The sequence below is a fragment of the Myotis davidii genome, unplaced genomic scaffold (genome assembly GCF_000327345.1).
Source record: "Myotis davidii unplaced genomic scaffold, ASM32734v1 scaffold265, whole genome shotgun sequence".
Lineage (NCBI taxonomy): Eukaryota > Metazoa > Chordata > Mammalia > Chiroptera > Vespertilionidae > Myotis > Myotis davidii.
In genome coordinates this window covers 4,340,775-4,357,992 of record NW_006296627.1, presented here as the reverse complement: position 1 = coordinate 4,357,992, position 17,218 = coordinate 4,340,775, and the positions used below count along the sequence as shown (strand labels likewise).

Here is a 17,218-nt window from a genome sequence, read left to right as displayed (position 1 = left end):
GCCATCACAAGATGGTGGGGCCCACAGTGGGGGCGGATCCGGCCACTCTGCGCGCCTGCTGCTGGAGTCCCCTCAGCCCCGCCGGGGGCCTCGAGTCCTCCTGCACTCCCCACTGACTGAGTCTCAGGTAACCAGGGCCGGCTGAAGCTTGCACTGTTGGCAGTGGCAGCAGCAGAGGTGTAATGGGGCGTCGCCTTTCCCTGATTGCCGGGTTGCCTCCCACCCCTGAGGGGGCTCCCAGTATGAGAGGGGGCAGGCTGGGCTGAGGGACACTCCCCCCCACCCCCCACCCCCAGTGCACGAATTTCGTGCACCGGGCCCCTAGTATTTAATAAATCATTTTCTGAACAGTTTCCATTTGTCTTGTTAAGGAGAATATTACTACCTTAATTTGTTGGATTATGAAGTTTTTACATGTCCAGTTGTCTCTTCATGCTCTAGTAAAGAAAAGCAATAACCAAAATAAGATGAGCTATGTGTAGACTATGATATTTGGTAAGAGATCTAGTTATTCAGAAATAGTCTATGCATTTATGACAAAAGATAGAAACCCCCATAATAATAATCTTGAGTTCTGATGTCAGAGACTGGGCTGTACAATCAGTGGATTTTTTTCCTCTCTGAATTTTTAATTCAATAATGAGCACCGTACTGGATATTATTCATTTGTGTGTATGCACTGTACTATGCTTATTGAGATTATCTGTATTCCTGTGTCAAAGAAAGTGTTGGTCATACCTTTTATGATAAATACTTATTCAGTATTCATTTCGTATCATACTCTCAAAGAAAAGCATGAGTAAGATACATTCCAGCCCTTGCCCTTCAGGTGTTCAAAATCTAATGAAAATAGTGTGAAAAACTTAATGGGCATATAATGAAATAATATCTTAATTACCTAACTCAAAAGTATTGTTGACTTAGCCTTCAAGTCTCAAATAAGGGTAACCATCTAAATAAGGGTAACCTGGTCTGCTCCCTAGTAAAGGGCCTATCCTTTGGAATCTAAATTTCCACTTGAACCCCTATTTGGGATGGAAGATGTTAGGGCACTTACTAATTGTCTTCAGCTTCACTAACTTGAGTCCTTCACTGGTCTGGTGGTGATTTAAGGCTTTAGTAAGGTGTGTTTTTTTTATGTAGTTTAGGTGGATGAATACAGGCTTAAACACACACCACACACACACACACACACACGCGCGCGCGCGCACGCACACGCACACAGGTCAGATAGCGCTCATTTGTTTAGAGCATAGCCTAATACAGTGGTTCTCAACCTTCTGGCCCTTTAAATACAGTTCCTCGTGTTGTGACCCAGCCATAAAATTATTTTCGTTGCTACTTCATAACTGTAATGTTGCTACTGTTATCAATCGTAATGTAAATATCTGATATGCAGGATGATCTTAGGCGACCCCTGTGAAAGGGTCGTTCGACCGCCAAATGGGTCGCGACCCACAGGTTGAGAACCGCTGGCCTAATACAACAAGTTTCCAGATACAAGGTTGTGGGTTCGATCCAGGTTCAGGGCACACACAAGAATCAACCAGAGAATCATAAATGGATGGAACAGCACATTGATGTTTCTCTCTCTCTCTCTCTCTCTCTCTTTCTCACTCTCACTCTCACTTTCTTTCTCTCCTTCTCTGTCCCCTTCCCCCCTCTAAAAATCAAATTAATTTAAAGAACACAAATATATTTCTTGACATATGAAAGAGACACAAAATACAGTCAAACCTTGTAATCTGAGATTGAGGAAAAATTACTCTTATGAAAAGAAAATTAAAACTCATTGATAACCTACCGGATAGCTCAGAAACCATTACTTCCTGAAATATTACTAATCCAGTTTCTCCTTCAATTTTCTCAAGAATTCTTCATATTAAATTAGATGAATGAACAATTGTATTTGCATGCAAGCTATATATATTTTTAATTTCAGGCAGAGGAAGAGAGAGAGAAACATTGGTCAGTTGCCTAATTAAACCCCCCACCTTTTGGTGCACTGGAATGATGCTCCAACCAACTGAAACACACAGGCCAGGACCATGCAAGACTTCTTTAATCTAGATACATAGACTTGTGGTGAATTGTTGGCCAGTTTTTGAAAGAATACATTATATTCACAAGAAGACTGCTATTTTTCTATTTCTCCTGCTATTACCTTCCATGATATATCATTGTCTGGGATTCCTGGGAATGTAGAGAAGGAAGTCAGTGAAAGAGTGAGTGAAGCAGCACAGGCTGCCAGAAATCTTTTCTGGGCCTTTTAGTTGCCATTTGAAGAACACTGACTGCTCAAGTTAATGAAGTAAGCAGCTTACATAATAGGGGCTACATATTTATACATCCTGATGCTTTGGCTATCTCCTACAGTTTTTTTCACCCTTGGAGAGGGATTAGGATTATGATACTAGGAACTGGTCATCTCCTTTGTTTCTGGGACATTACTTGTGTTGCCACCGAAAAGGAGTTCTTCCCAATTGTGCTGGAGTCCTCCTGGTTGGTCCTTAATTTTGCCTCTTGCCTTAGAAACCCTGTGGGCTCAGCAGTGATCAGCAAACTGCGGCTCTTTGGCCCCTTGAGCGTGGCTCTTCCTAAGCCTTAGGAGTACCCTAATTAAGTTAATAACAATGTACCTACCTATATAGTTTAAAAAATTTGGATCTCGAAAGAAATTTCAATCGTTGTACTGTTGATATTTGGCTCTGTTGACTAATGTGTTTGCCGACCACTTTTCTGCAGACCTCTGGGGGAAGAGAGGTGGCCCCTTTAATCAGTTAGCGTTTGCGGGAAGGGGTCCAGGAAGGGGCGGGCACTCTGACAGCGCGCTCTGGGCCCCGCCCCTGGAGGAGGGGTTTCCCAGCGGGCCAGCCGCACCAATGCCACCGCCTGCGCGGTGTGCCTGCTGATTCTGCTGGAACACTAATGCCCTGACCTCTCCCTGCCTGGGGAGCGTAAGTGTCAAACTGCGGTGAGGGTCTGGCATCTCTTGCCCTTGCCGGAAGCCCTGGTGGACAGAACAGGGGACTTTTCTGGCCTATCCGAGGGCAGTGAAAGAGCGTAAACAATGCCGGCTTCAGTGAGCTAAAACCTGGGGCATCTGCTTTACTTCTGGGTGGCGACAGCGGCCGGAGAGTGCTTCTTCGGGTGTGCAGTGATTGAGGGGCGCCTACAACCTGGCTTTGCCTCCCCTCGCTCCTGCTTAGAGTGAGGAGAGGGTTGCTTTTCCCCGAGTACAGCCTTGTTGAACTGGATGGGGACAGCTGAATCCAGTGCCTTTGGGCCTTGGATCCTTACCCAGGATTTGGAGACCCGAGTAGCTTCGGGATGAGTAAGCGTTAGGTTTTCACCTACCTTGGTACGATTGAGCAGTAACTCACAAGTTGACCCAATTCACAGTCAGGTTTAGATTTCAGCCTCCCCGGAGGCCTGTGTTGTTGTCAGGTCCACCTTTTGGAGACATTGACAGTGATCATCTGTTAGGGAGAGTCCAGTTAACTTTCTTTAACTGATGTGTAGCACGATGTGAAAGAGATAACTCTTTACCCTTTCTTCTCTCTGAAGGAATTTATGGGAAGCCACCATCCCAAGACTAGAACAGCAAGCACACCCAAGTTTGTTCAGAAAACCTGCTAGAGAAGCCATTTAGATTTCTGATCTCTAATAATACAGAATACTCCAGCAAGAGGATAGTACTTGTCCTTGTTAATGGGAATTACCTGGAGGCAGTGATGTTTTTTAAATTAAAGGAAAATCTTGCTATTTTGTTACTGGCTACTTAGAGATTTTGTTTGGCTTGGCCAAATAATAAAAAGCTTTAATTTTATGCCAGTTACATAATTGTTATGCTTCTTTAACCCAGTTATTTATTCCTAGACATGGTTTGAGTAAAGATTCCTGGGCATGTTTGTGTATTTTGTTTTGTCCTTGTTTTTGGAACTATTTTCTTTTTGCAGTGAAACTATCATCATACCTCATTCATTAGTCATTCAAAGGGTTGATTTTTGAGTGGGAAAAATTTTTCCTTAAACTTCTCTCAGACTCATTCTGTGCTTCTGCAGTAGCCAGAAGTGAGAGTCTAGGAATGGTAATCAAATCCAAATCTCTTGTAATGTAATAGTGAAGAGCTTTTGTAGGTCAAGGACTTGGAAATTAGCCATAAAATAGTTTTGCTGCTTTAAGCTTCTTCCCAAGTAGAAAGCTAAAACAATTTATTTAATAGCTGTATAATTATTCTTATAGACCAGTGATGGCGAACCTATGACACATGTGTCAGAGGTGACACGCGAACTCATTTTTGATATATATATATATATATATAGTAGTTCAAATTAATTTTATTAATGATTCTCTTCGTTGGCAATTTTATTCATTCATTAAGCATCAAGCCTTGCTATGTAACTAAAGCTTGGTTTTCTGTGTCTATGTTCATCCTGGTGCCACATTTCTAACCACTTGAAGTTCATATTTCTCAAGTATAAAATGAAACCTTTATTATTTGTTTTATGCTTTTGTTAATCTCAAAGAAAGATTTTCCTTTACAACTGGTAGAGTGAGCTCTCAATGAAATAACAGTTGGAGGCGGGGTTGGACTGCTTGGGTAATCCCAAATTAGAATTAACTATCATTCTAATTAACTAAATATCATTCATATTAACTATGTCATTCCTCTCTTAACCAAGCACAGGTAACAGTGTTTTAAGGCATAATTGGGTAGTTAGGCTTGATTATTAGCCAGCTGCTGATTAGAGATGATTCCCTTTTACCAACTAACTGCATTTTAAATTTCTCTAAATTAAAATGTGTCCTTTTGGAGACAAATAAACTTGTCTTGTATATATTCTTTCATTTGCTCTTTATATTTTCATTGAGTTAGGTACTCACCAAAATAAATATTATTATTTATAAAGTGTGAATAGTTTTCACTGTACATGATCTAGAAACCAGATGCTGATAAACTGTAAGAATTTAACCAAACTAGGAATCAAGAAATCTCTTGTAGCCCGGCCGGTGTGGTAGAACAATCTCCTACTTAAGTGACTACTGCACACATCTGCACTTGTCTGGCATGCATCTCAAACTCATTTTGTCCAAAACTCATCTTTATCCCTCTGTTCTACCCATTTTACATTTACTCAGTAAAGACATTCTTTGACACTCCTTATATCTCTAAAATTCATCCACTTTTTTCCATCTGCATTGCTACTACCCTTAGGTGCAAGCTACCATTGTTTTTCATTTAGACCACAGCCTTCTACCTTATTTCCCTCCATTGTTACTGTCTTCCAAGCTATTCTTTTTAAAATATATATATATTTCTTTATTGATTTCAGAGAGGAAGGGAGAAGGAGAGCGAGATAGAAATATCAGTGATGAGAGACAATCATTGGTCGGCTGCCTCCTGCACGCCCCCTGCTGGGATTGAGCCTGCAACCCAGGCATGTGCCCTTGGCCGGAATTGAACCCAGGACCCTTCAGTTCGCAGGCTGATGCTCTATCCACTGAGCCAAACCGGCTAGGGCTCCAAGCTATTCTTTTTTTTTTTTTAATATATTTTATTGATTTTTACAGAGAGGAAGGGAGGAAGAGGGATAGAGAATTAGGAACATTGATGAGAGAAACATCGATCAGCTGCCTCCTGCACACCCCGTACTGGGGATGTGTCTGCAACCAAGGTACATGCCCTTGACCAGAATCGAACCTGGGACCCTTCAGTCCTCAGGCCGATGCTCTATCCACTAAGCCAAACCGGTTAAGGCTCCAAGCTATTCTTTACATTGCTTTTACATTTGCAGTACATGGTCTTTAAAAACTGCAAGTTTGATAGTATATGTAATTTTTTCTACTTAATAATCCTTCAAAGTCTCCTTTTACCTTTGAGATAAAGTCCAAATTCTGTAACATTGTTAATAAGACCCTCTAGGTTTTGATCTTTACTTTCCAGCCTGACTCTACAGCCCCTTACTTTCCTTGTTGCATTTTTACTAGTATACTTTACCTTCGCTTAACTTGTTTCAGTTTCCCAGACCACCATAATAAAAGAAATTAGTATAGGTGCTATGTCTATTTTTAAACTCTTGTCTCCATTTCTGTACTAATCTCTGAATAAGTTTGTGAACCAGCACAAGTCTTCTGACCACAGTATGTGTAGTTCTGAATGGTACTACAACCACATGGATGAATTTTACAAATGAAATTTAAAAAAAAATTTATTTATTGAATTGAGAGAGAGAGAGGAAAGGAGGGGGAGGGGGAGAGTGTGTGTTAGTGTTGTTCCATTTATTTATGCTTTCATTGGTAGATTCTTGTATGTGCCCTGACCGAGGATCAAACCTGAAACCTTTGCATATCAAGACCACACTCTACTCAACTGAGCTACCCAGCCAGTGAATGAAAAAAGCAAGTTATTGAGGATTACAAATAGTATAACATGTATCTAAAGCGCAAAATCAAGTGCAATTAATTTTGTTATTTAGGGATAGTACCTATGACTATGGCATAGAACTAAACAAACTTTAAAAAAGTGCTTCTGTAGGAAAGAAAGAGTAGGAAAAGAAATGCACAGGTGCACTAATATTGGTAGTGTTCTCATTTTCAGATTGGATGGTAGGTCAACTTTATTATAATGCTTCATAATTCATGTTTATATAAAAATTAAAGTCTAAATTAATTTCATAATTAACATAATTTTGGGAGGGAATTAGTAGAGAAGTGCTTTTTTCCTTAGTATATCAATCATGGAAGAAGACAAAGACAGAGCAAAAGTCCTTGTCACATGCATACACAAATACTGTGTCCATTATGTCAGTGTCTGGGGAAATTTAGGTATGAAGCAAGCCTTTCTTTTTAATAGAAAGATCATAAATACTAACTTTTAAAAACTCAGACTGTAGCGTAATAGAAGCCATTTCAGAAAGAATAATAAAATGGCATCTAAATTTTCTACAAGGCACTAAAGTTGGATAACCTTCATGTTTCCAAAAGTAACTAATAGGGAAAAAAAAGATGAGTATTGTAGTAAACTCATAGAATACCAAGAACTGAATATTGTTGTTCACATTCTCTTGGTTGGAAAATGTTTTAAAAGATTCATGGAGCCCTAACCGGTTTGGCTCAGCGGATAGATCGTCAGCCTACGAACTGAAGGGTCCCAGATTCGATTCCAGTCAAGGGCATGTACCTTGGTTGCGGGCACATCCCCAGTAGCGGGTGTGCAGGAGGCAGCTGATGAATGTTTCTCTCTCATCGATGTTTCTAACTATCTATCCCCCTCCCTTTCTCCCCAGTAGTGTGTGTGCAGGAGTCAGCTGATTGATGTTTCTCTCTCATCGGTGTTTCTGATTCTCTATCCCTCTCCCTTCCTCTCTGTAAAAATCATTAAAATATATATTTTTTAAAAAGACCCAATGTAAAAAATAAAATAAAAAAAATAAAAGATTCATGGAGTGTTTCTCTTTGAAAATGAGATAGGAAAGATTGCTTTTGTAGCTCAAACTTGTGCCAGGAAAGTAATGTTAGAGGTTTTTAACCGAGGCTGCACATTAGAATCACCTTGGGACTTAAAAAAATAATTTATTGAAGTGTTAGGCGAACGTGATAACCACTACACTACAGAAACAGGCTTAATGAAGAAACTAAAGAATATTTTTTAAAAAGAAAAAGATTTCAAGAGGATTACCCCTCTTCTTTTTTTCATGTATTTATATACTGTACTAGGGACCCAGTGCACGAATTCATGCACCTTTGAAAGGAACTGTGGACTGCGAAGCTGCGGTGGGCATAGGGGCGGGTCTCGGCCCATCTTCCACGCTCCTGCCCATTCCTTCCCTCCGCGGCCCCCGGTTCCCTCTCTGCCGGCAACCCCGCTCCGGCCGCCATCACTCCCGCTCACTGACAGTGCCTGCCCTGCTTGCACCCACTGACAGCACGGAGCAATTGGGGCCGATGCCAGTAGCGGGTGCAAGCAGGGCCAGCACCAGCAGTGGGTGTGTGTGGGCAACTGCTACCCCATTGCCCTTCAGTAGCAAGGGGAAGTGGAGAAGTCCTTGGGTGATCAGGGCTGGCAGTGGGTGCGAGTGAGGCCAGCACTGGCAGCAGATGTGAGCGCCAGGCGGGACTGCGGCTCGCAGGAGCAAAGAATTTTCAGTAACCACCAGAGGCTCACACCGATGACAGTGGCCAGCGCCCTACCTTGGTCTGGCGCCCCCACTTACCTGCTCCACCATCCCACCACGACCAATGCCCGCCATGTTTTGCACGTGCGCCCCCTGGTGGTCAGTGCATGTCATAGCGACCTGCTGTTTGATTGTTCCACCATTTGGTCTATTTCCATATTAGGGTTTTATATTTAGATATATATATAGATATGCGTTGAAAACAGTCTGGAAGGACTCAAGTGGACACACACTTTAGTGTTCATCAAAGTGGTGAAATTGTGTTTTAATACTTTTCTTCTTTATATATTTTTTGTACTTTCCAGATTTTCTGCAGTTAGCATAAATGACTTTTATAAGCAGAAATAAATGTTACCTAAATGAATAGAATAAAGTTATTGAACAAATGTTGACTGTAAACCTCTCTAAAAATTGTTTAAATATAAGGTTTATAAAGGAATAATTCATTCAGGAATTTGATTTTTTACTAGTTTACATAAATATTGACTAAAGTCATATTTGCCATAATTAGATAGAGAGTTGGGTAGCATTGAGATTTTTCCATATGGATTACTTTCTATAAGGAATTTTAGGTTAACAGTTGAAAGTATGACATTCTTTGAAACTCTTCTCTTACCCCTTTTTAAAAATTGATTTGAGAAAGAAAGGAAGGGAAAGGGGAGAGAGAGAGACATCCATTTGTTGTTTTATTTATTTATGCATTCATTGGTTGCTTCTCTGGGTGCCCTGACCAGGGATCAAACCCACAGCCTTGGCATAACACTCCAACCAAGTGGGCCACACAATCCAGGGCCACATAACTACTTAAGTGACAAAAGTTACATTCATTTCACAGGGTAAAATAAAATAAAATACCTGCTGGTTAAGAGGCCAAGTAGCTCAGCTCTTCTGTTTTATTCTCTCTTTGTCATGTATCTAAGAAGTTCCCATTGGCGAAATATTTAAGCGTCTTTTTTTTTTAACAGATATCTGTCCTTTCTAGATTTATTTAGAGTTTTTTATTGACTTTTTTGTGTGTTTACTTTTAAAATGCTCTATTAATGTAATTAAATGGGTATTATAAACAAAGTGGGTTTTAAATTTTATTGGTGCATCATGATAAAATAAAAATCTGAGAAAAATCATTTTGTCTTAAGAGACTGCTGGATGCTAGAATTAATAGGTATCGATTTTTATTTGGCCAGGAATTATTGTTAATTCTAAGGAGAAACTGGAAGCACAATGGGAGATGACAGTGAGTGGTTGAAACTGCCAGTTGATCAGAAATGTGAACACAAGGTGAGACTTTACTGGAACTCAAATTTCAGTATATCGGCTTGTTTTGTTTGCAGCTATACTGTGTAGTATAGTTAAAACCTGCCCAATGATTACATAGTACAACTGAAAAAAACATACTTTTGGAGATTGGGTAGTTTAAGCAGGATGACTCATGTTTGAACTATCACATCTTTAATGCCATATTCCAAAGAAGTAATAATACTTGAATACTTTGTATCCAATTGAAATACATTTAGAATGGCCTGTTACGAATTTTAGATGACCCTAGTAGAATATCATAAATACTAAATATTTACAAGAAAAAGTTTATTAGCTAATTTTTTTAAAAAGTATCTTAATTTCCTTAACTCCTTTTTTGTTTCCACTCATGGTGTCTTTTGTTTAGATTATCTGGTATAGGGTAGTTATTTTTCCCTTCCCCTTAATTAACAATAAATAATAGTATTATTAAGTTTTGTTTTTTAAAATACAACGTTTCTTTTAGCTGTGGAAAGCAAGGTTAAATGGGTATGAAGAGTCCCTGAAGATCTTCCAGAAAATAAGAGATGAAAAGAGCCCAGAATGGTCCAAATTTTTAGGATTGATCAAAAAATTTGTGACTGATTCCAATGCAGTGGTTCAGTTGAAAGGATTAGAAGCTGCGCTTGTTTATGTTGAAAATGCCCATGTAGCAGGAAAGTAAGTAGTTTCTTTTCAACTATTCTGTTAAAAAACCCTGTCTGATGCTACCTGGATTAACCTATGTATATTTATGGATCACTGTTCTTAGTTATTAGCACTTTTGGAATATATTCATTTTCTTTCATAGTTCCTTGATACTTGCAGGGCTTTTGGTGTTTTGTTTTGTTTTCAGTCTTTATCTGTTCTCAGAAGTACATGAGATCTCTAACGGGGAACAAATTAGCAATCAGATCTTGAGTTCCTACCTTAAGTTTTGATGAACAAGTAATGTTTTCTCCTTTTGAGCCTTTCCTTCTAGACTAAGAAGGAAAATCTTCAGTAACTTCTAGAAGAAACTGAGAGGTTGTTAGCAAAGGAATGATCAGAATTGCACTGAAAATATTTGGGCATTACAAAAAAGTTTTTCTAAGATCCCAGCTAGGTGATCTTAGAATCACATCATTCTTCCTGTGACCATTAGGTATTTTTATCTCTTAGGAGAGGCAATGCTAACTAAATGACCTCTGTGACTCTCAGCCTGTTTGACTTGAGCTACAAATGGTAGATGTTTCTAGTGACTCCTCTCTCCCATACCTCTTAAACCTGATTTTTCTAACTAATCTTTATGTCATTGAAAGGACCCTCCTCCCCATACACATACACCCACAAAAGGGGGCCATTGACTTAATTGCACAAGAAATATATATTGACTTACTTCAAAGATTATACTAATAAAAACAATCATAATTTGAGAGTTTTGTTAACATCACCAAGTTTTTCTTGCCATTAGTAAAGTCATTCCTTTTTTAAATTTCATTTTCTTCTGATTCCAGAAACTTTTTTGACAAGTGCTACATGTAATTCCAGCCCACTCAATTCCTCCAATTTCCAATAGTACAAGTGTTATTTAATTTAGAAGAGATTCAAAGCAATAAAGTTACTGTAGTCTTACCAAGGAGTTGGGAGCAGCCTTTTATTACTAAAGGTGTATATCCATTCCTTCTGTGAAGAAATTCCCTTAAGAGGTGTTTAAAATTATTATTTTTTAAAATTCCACAAAATCGAGAACTTCGTAATCCTACTTTTGTATAATATATCTGTGTGTGTATAGAAAGATCTGGAAGTGGTGGAATTTCAAGGGATTTTTGTTTTCTTGTTTGAATTTTCTACATTTATAAACAGTCTATGGTTCTGTGTTATTGTCTGGTATGAATGTCTTAAACCTTTTCACTTTACTCTTGTGTAATAGAACCTTGAGACCAAATGTTCAATCCTAGTTTTTTAATATTTTCAAACATAAATTTAAAAATTTAGAGACTCATTTAAGCATTTTAAAAAGTAACTGTGTATCTCCCCCCCTCACACCCCCCCCCACACACACACACACACATTGCCTTACATGACCTTTTCTAGCTCTTCCTACTAAAGGTGTGTTTTGTGTGTGTGGTTGTTGTTTATAATCTATATTACAGAACTACAGGAGAAGTTGTATCAGGTGTTGTAAGTAAAGTGTTCAACCAGCCCAAAGCCAAAGCCAAGGAGCTAGGTATCGAGATTTGTCTGATGTACATAGAGATTGAGAAAGGAGAGACTGTGCAAGAAGAGCTCCTAAAAGGCCTGGACAGTAAGAACCCCAAGATTATAGTGGCCTGCATAGAGACCCTGAGGAAGGCCTTAAGGTAAGACCTTTTCTTTTTGTATTCGTTCTATTAACTAGGGTGTCTCAGTTGAGTTTGAGTTCCTGGTTTAAACAGAAATAAAAACTGCTAGACTTGACTTGGCACCATACCCATCAGGAAAGTGACTTAGAAAAGCTGAACTCATTCCTCGAGTGTGGCACTTTGTATTTAGTAATTTTAGCCTTCAAGTGTATTGCATAGTTATTTAAGTTTCTTCCTTTCTCTCTCTTCCTCTTCCTCTCTCTCTCTCTTTCTTTCATAGTAGGGGACTTTATTTTTTTGTGGGTTTGTTTTGTTTTGTTTTTAATCCTCACCCGAAGATGTTTTTCCATTGATTTTAGAGAATGGAAGAGAGAGGGAAAGACAGAGAAATATCAGTGTGAGAGAAACACATCTATTGGTTGCCTCCTGCACGCCCCCTGACCAGGGTGTGGGCCAGGGAGGAGTCTGGTACAACCACGGTACATGCCCTTGACCGGTATTGAACTCGGGACCCTTTGGTCCGCAGGCCGACGCTCTATCCCCTGAGCCAAACCAGCTAGGGCTTAAATTCCTTTCTAATGAAGATGAACAGGGAATATTTCTGACCTGTTCTTAGATAATGAATTGGTCTTTTTGTTGAAAAGCACTCCTCGGGGTATTTAAGCAGCTCTTTATCTGAAATAAATTTATAAACTTTGAAGTGTTGGCTATCCACAGTTTGTTGGCTAAGGTAGACCTTTGTTTAGGTGCCTTTTTATAAAATAGAAGCCAATGCTATATGCCTTTAAACAGAAGTACAGCAATAGCAAATAGAAAATAACTTACTCTTATGCAATAAGTTATTTTCAGTCTTAGAATTTGGTGGTGAAGTTTTTCATGAATAAGTGGTTGTAATTTGCTGTGAAAATCTGAATTAGACAGACCACTAGACCTGATTTGGCAGTCCTTATCTGATATCCTATCCCCCAAACCATCCACGTGAGATACTTTAGAACAGCGGTCACCAACCGGTGGTCCGCGGACCACTGGTAGTCCACGAGGTCCAAAAGGTTGGCTACCGCTGCTTTAGAAAACAGCTCTACTGAAACCCTAAATGTGTGACCTACGGAAGTGAAGATCATGTCAACTCAACTCTCTCATGATTTTGCATATGACCTACTTCTTGGAGAAAATGCTTCCTTTGGTGTTTATCTTAATAAAAGTATCAAAATTTTTAAATTTTGTTAAACTATCTTCAGTTTATGTCTTAAACTTACGTTGTCTTTCATTCGGTTCATAATGTTCTTTTATAAAATTTGACTTTCACTTAGATTCTTGTGAAATAAATGTTTCCTCATGTCTAGCCTATTATTATAGTAGGCATGTATTTTTATGAATAGTAAATAGTATGCTGATTCTTATCTTAGAAATTTAGTGAATTGACCTGATTATCAAAACTGCTTGTATCAATGCATCTGTTCTGTCCTTATTAGATATCTAATAAAATATATATTTTACTATAATCTACCTTTTAATAAGAAGTTTTTAATCTAGAATGCTATAAACTCTGGTTACTTCATTTTAAACTGACTAGGAGAATAAGGGTAGAAAAAGAACAAGCTAGACATATCTTCTTACATCTTTTTTATAGATGTTATTTAATTTAGTCCCATCCCTGCATGGTTCTTTATATGTCCTAAAGCATCTCAGAATCTATAAGTGGAACTAGACCAGGGGGGGGCAAACTTTTTGACTTGAGGGCCACAATGGGTTCTTAAACTGGACCGGAGGGCCAGAACAAAAGTATGGATGGAGTGTTTGTGTGAACTAATATAAATTCAAAGTAAACATCATTACATAAAAGGATACGGTCTTTTTTTTCAATAGTTTTATTCATTTCAAAAGGCCGGATCCGGCCTGCGGGCCGTAGTTTGCCCGCGGCTGAACTAGACAGTTCTCTCGAACCTTCAAGAACCTTGAGACCAAATGTTCAATCCTAGATTCCAGAGCTTCGGCAAGCTATCTGTTAGTGATAGTTTCAGGAGACCAAATATTGTTCTGTGGCCCCTAAAACGGGCTCCTAGAACCCTTTTGTTTTTTTCTGTAGTAATGTGTTTAGTATCAAAATTAATTTTTTAAGGTATTTTCCATGTAGACCTGCTCCAAATGTTTTTTTACTTGTTTGTTTTGGCTTTGTTTTTTTATCTTTCAGAAGCAGGCAAGGATAGTGAAACAAATAAAAAATCAGATGAAACAGTAATAATGTAAAGGAAAATTAAGAATTCCAAATGTTAGATTCTTCAGGCACCATGTTGAGCATCCCTAAAAAGAATGGTTTATCATTATCATAGGCAATCTTGGAGATATCTAGTTTAGTTTCATGTTAAGATACCTATATTTAAACTATTTACACAATCAGTTGTCTTGTTAAATATCACTTCTAGAGAGAGTATTTTCACAGTCTCCTTTTTTGGCCTATTGGAATATGTCAGTAGCTATTACTGAAAAATTTTGTTGTATATATGCATTTGAGATAAATCTGTACACATTAGATCATAGATGAGTAATATATATGGGTCTTACTAGAGAATTTCAGTGTTCTTTTATAACTAAATTCCTCTTGCTCCAGAATGTTATTCAGAAATGTTAACAGTGAATCAGAAAGCTAAATTTGGCAAGTTGGGAACTTAAAACTATAATATGTGACAGATATGTAAGGTTACAGTTTTACCTTTCCTCTGGCTGCTCTGAAAAGCCATCTTTGCATTGTTCCTGTGGCCGCCTCTCCCTTCGCTGCAGCCACCTCCGCCCCATGCCTCCTCTGCCACTGCTTTTTCGCCAAAGTCCTTTTTAAAAAATCTGCTGCAGATCACTGGCATGCCCCACCATGTCAGATGTGGCCATGGACGCCAGCTCTGACATCACCGCCAAGGACTTAAAGGAGAAAGAAGTTGAGGAGGACGCAGAGAATGGAAGAGACACACCTGCTAATGGGAATGCTATGAGGAAAATGAGGAGCAGGAAGTAGATGAAAAAGAGGAAGAAGAAGGTGAGAAGAGGAAGAGGAGGAGGAAGGTGATAATGAAGAAGAAGATGGAGATGAAGTTGAGGAGACTGAGGCAGCTACTGGCAAATGGGCAGCTGAAAATGATGAGGATGATGATGTTGACACCAAGAAGCAGAAGACCAGTGAGGATGGCTAAACAGCAAAAAAGGAAAAGTTAAAATTTTTCCCCATAAAAGGTCACTGTGATCTATTCATCCCCCACTTACCATCTCAGAATCTAAACCTGGTTACCTTAAAGAGTCACAGATGACATGTGATCTTCATCACCCAAAGAACCAAAACTTCCAAGGTCCTGCTTTTTTTCTTAAAAGTACTTTTAAAAGGAAAATTTGTATTTTTTATTTACATTTTATATTTTTGTACATATTGTTAGGAGTTAGCCATTTTTAATGACCTCGCGATGACCAAACCAGCCTTTGGAACATTCTCCATCCTACTTCTGACTTTATTTGTGGAGTGACCATGTTCATTATAATCCCAAAGGAGAAAAAAAAAACTTGTAAAAAGCAAAAACAACAAAAAAATCTTACTCAGAGCAATCCAGTAACTTTCTGTGTATACACTTGGCTCTACTATAAGTAGTTGGGTTTATATGAAATGGTTAAAAGGGCCCAAAATTAAAGGTTTCTTTTTTCATTTTTAGCTAGGAAGTTGCTGTTTGTTTATTTGGTCTTTTTGATGTGTGTGAAACTGTTGTACAACAACAAACTGGAATTTTATTTTGCTGGAAAAAATAATAAGTAAATAAGTAATTGTGTTACCTTTCTTAAGTCAGAAGACAACCTTTTCCTATGGAAAACTGAAGCAAAAGGTTTCAGTTGCCTGGAGTTATAGTGTAATAGCTTTAAAATCAGGAATGAAACCACATACTGCCAGGATTAGGTATCTATTGAGTTGAGCAAACCACCTTAATTGTAAGAACTATTAAAAAGTATTTTGAAAGCAGATTTCACTCATCTAAATATTTATAAACCTATTTGTTTATATTTTTATGCTTTTATATGTATATGCATGTATATTTAAGATATCACAAAAATGTTGGTCCTTTAAGGACTTGAATTATTCCTACTCTAGTTATCTAGAAAGTTCACTTTAAAATGGTAATCTTGCCCTGGCCAGTATGGCTCAGTTAGTTGGGCATTGTCTCATGCACCAAAAGGTTTCTGGTTCTTGGTTGGATTCCTGGTCAGGGCACATGCCCAGGTTGCAGGCTCAATCCCGGGTAGGGTAGTGCACAGGAGGCAGGCAATTGATGTTCTGCTTTCACATCGATGTTTCTCTTTCTCCCTCTCCTCTCCCTTCCTCTCTCTCTAAAAATATATATATTAAAAATAAATAAATAATGTAGTAATATTATTTTGGACCCAAGACATTAAATAGTATTTTTGGAATAATGACATACAAACATAGATGTGGTTATGAATTCCCTTCTTTTCTGCCTTAAAACTCAACTTATATAATTCTATAATATATGGATATGGAACTATGCTTGTGTGAATGAAAGCTAACACTTTACCCAAGCAAGCACGTTGACAATTGTTTTTCCAATATTTAACTTCTAGTGAATTTGGTTCCAAAATCATCTTGCTTAAGCCAATTATCAAAGTGTTGCCAAAACTCTTCGAATCTCGAGACAAGGGTGTTCGAGATGAAGCCAAACTAATTGCTGTGGAGATTTACAGATGGATTCGGGATGTTCTGAGACCTCCATTACAAAATATAAACTCTGTCCAGGTGAGGCACAAAGTTTTTGCATCAGGTTAATATATGAAGTTGTTTCCTTCTTATTGTTGTTGATATTCTATCCTTACAAACAATTATTTAAATCAGTTGGTTCTTCTGAGCATAGCCAACTTGTCTCTTTTGTTACTTTGTCCTCTCAAGGTAAATACCATGCATTTGGTGATTCCTGTATCTTAGTCTTGAATCTGTAGCAGTTTAAAAGATCCCTTTATAATGCTATTGGTAGCAGGATTTAATATCTGTTTGGACAAAATTAATTTCTTTTTGTTATAATTGATTATAGACTTTATCTGATACAAATGTATCTGAATTCATGAACTAATAAGAGTGGCCAAAAAATGGATTTTCTTTTTTCTGTGTGCTCAGCAGTACATCTTCAGTGTAGTAAATATTAGTCAGTTTGTCTTATACTACAAAATGTATACAGTTTAAATTTATCTTGTCCCTTTAGAGCCATATAAATAAGAAATTAGCCCTGACCGGTTTGGCTCAGAGGATAGAGCGTTGGCCTGCAGACTCAAGCCCGCAGATCCTGCCCGTTTGAAATGAATAAAACTAAATAAAAAAAATAACAGCTTCCTTTATTGTAATGATGTTTACTTTGAATTTATATTAGTTCACACAAACACTCCATCCATGCTTTTATTCCGGCC

The 17,218-nt window shown here is 38.3% G+C and overlaps 1 protein-coding gene across 4 annotated transcripts in view; it reads left to right on the top strand.

Moving 5' to 3' along the window:
• The window catches only part of CKAP5 (cytoskeleton associated protein 5), an 86,817-nt gene that overhangs the window by 7,434 nt on the left and 62,165 nt on the right, over positions 1-17,218 (top strand). For 3 of the 4 annotated variants that reach the window (XM_006772277.2, XM_006772275.2, XM_015569532.1), the window contains exons 2-5: positions 9,362-9,455; positions 9,940-10,133; positions 11,588-11,794; positions 16,385-16,556. In XM_006772277.2, coding sequence (XP_006772340.1) covers positions 9,399-9,455; positions 9,940-10,133; positions 11,588-11,794; positions 16,385-16,556 — 630 coding nt within the window. In that variant the 5' untranslated portion in view covers positions 9,362-9,398. Of the gene's footprint in view, positions 1-2,882; positions 2,958-9,361; positions 9,456-9,939; positions 10,134-11,587; positions 11,795-16,384; positions 16,557-17,218 lie in introns of those variants that run through there. The other variant, XM_006772276.2, reaches the window with a different exon arrangement.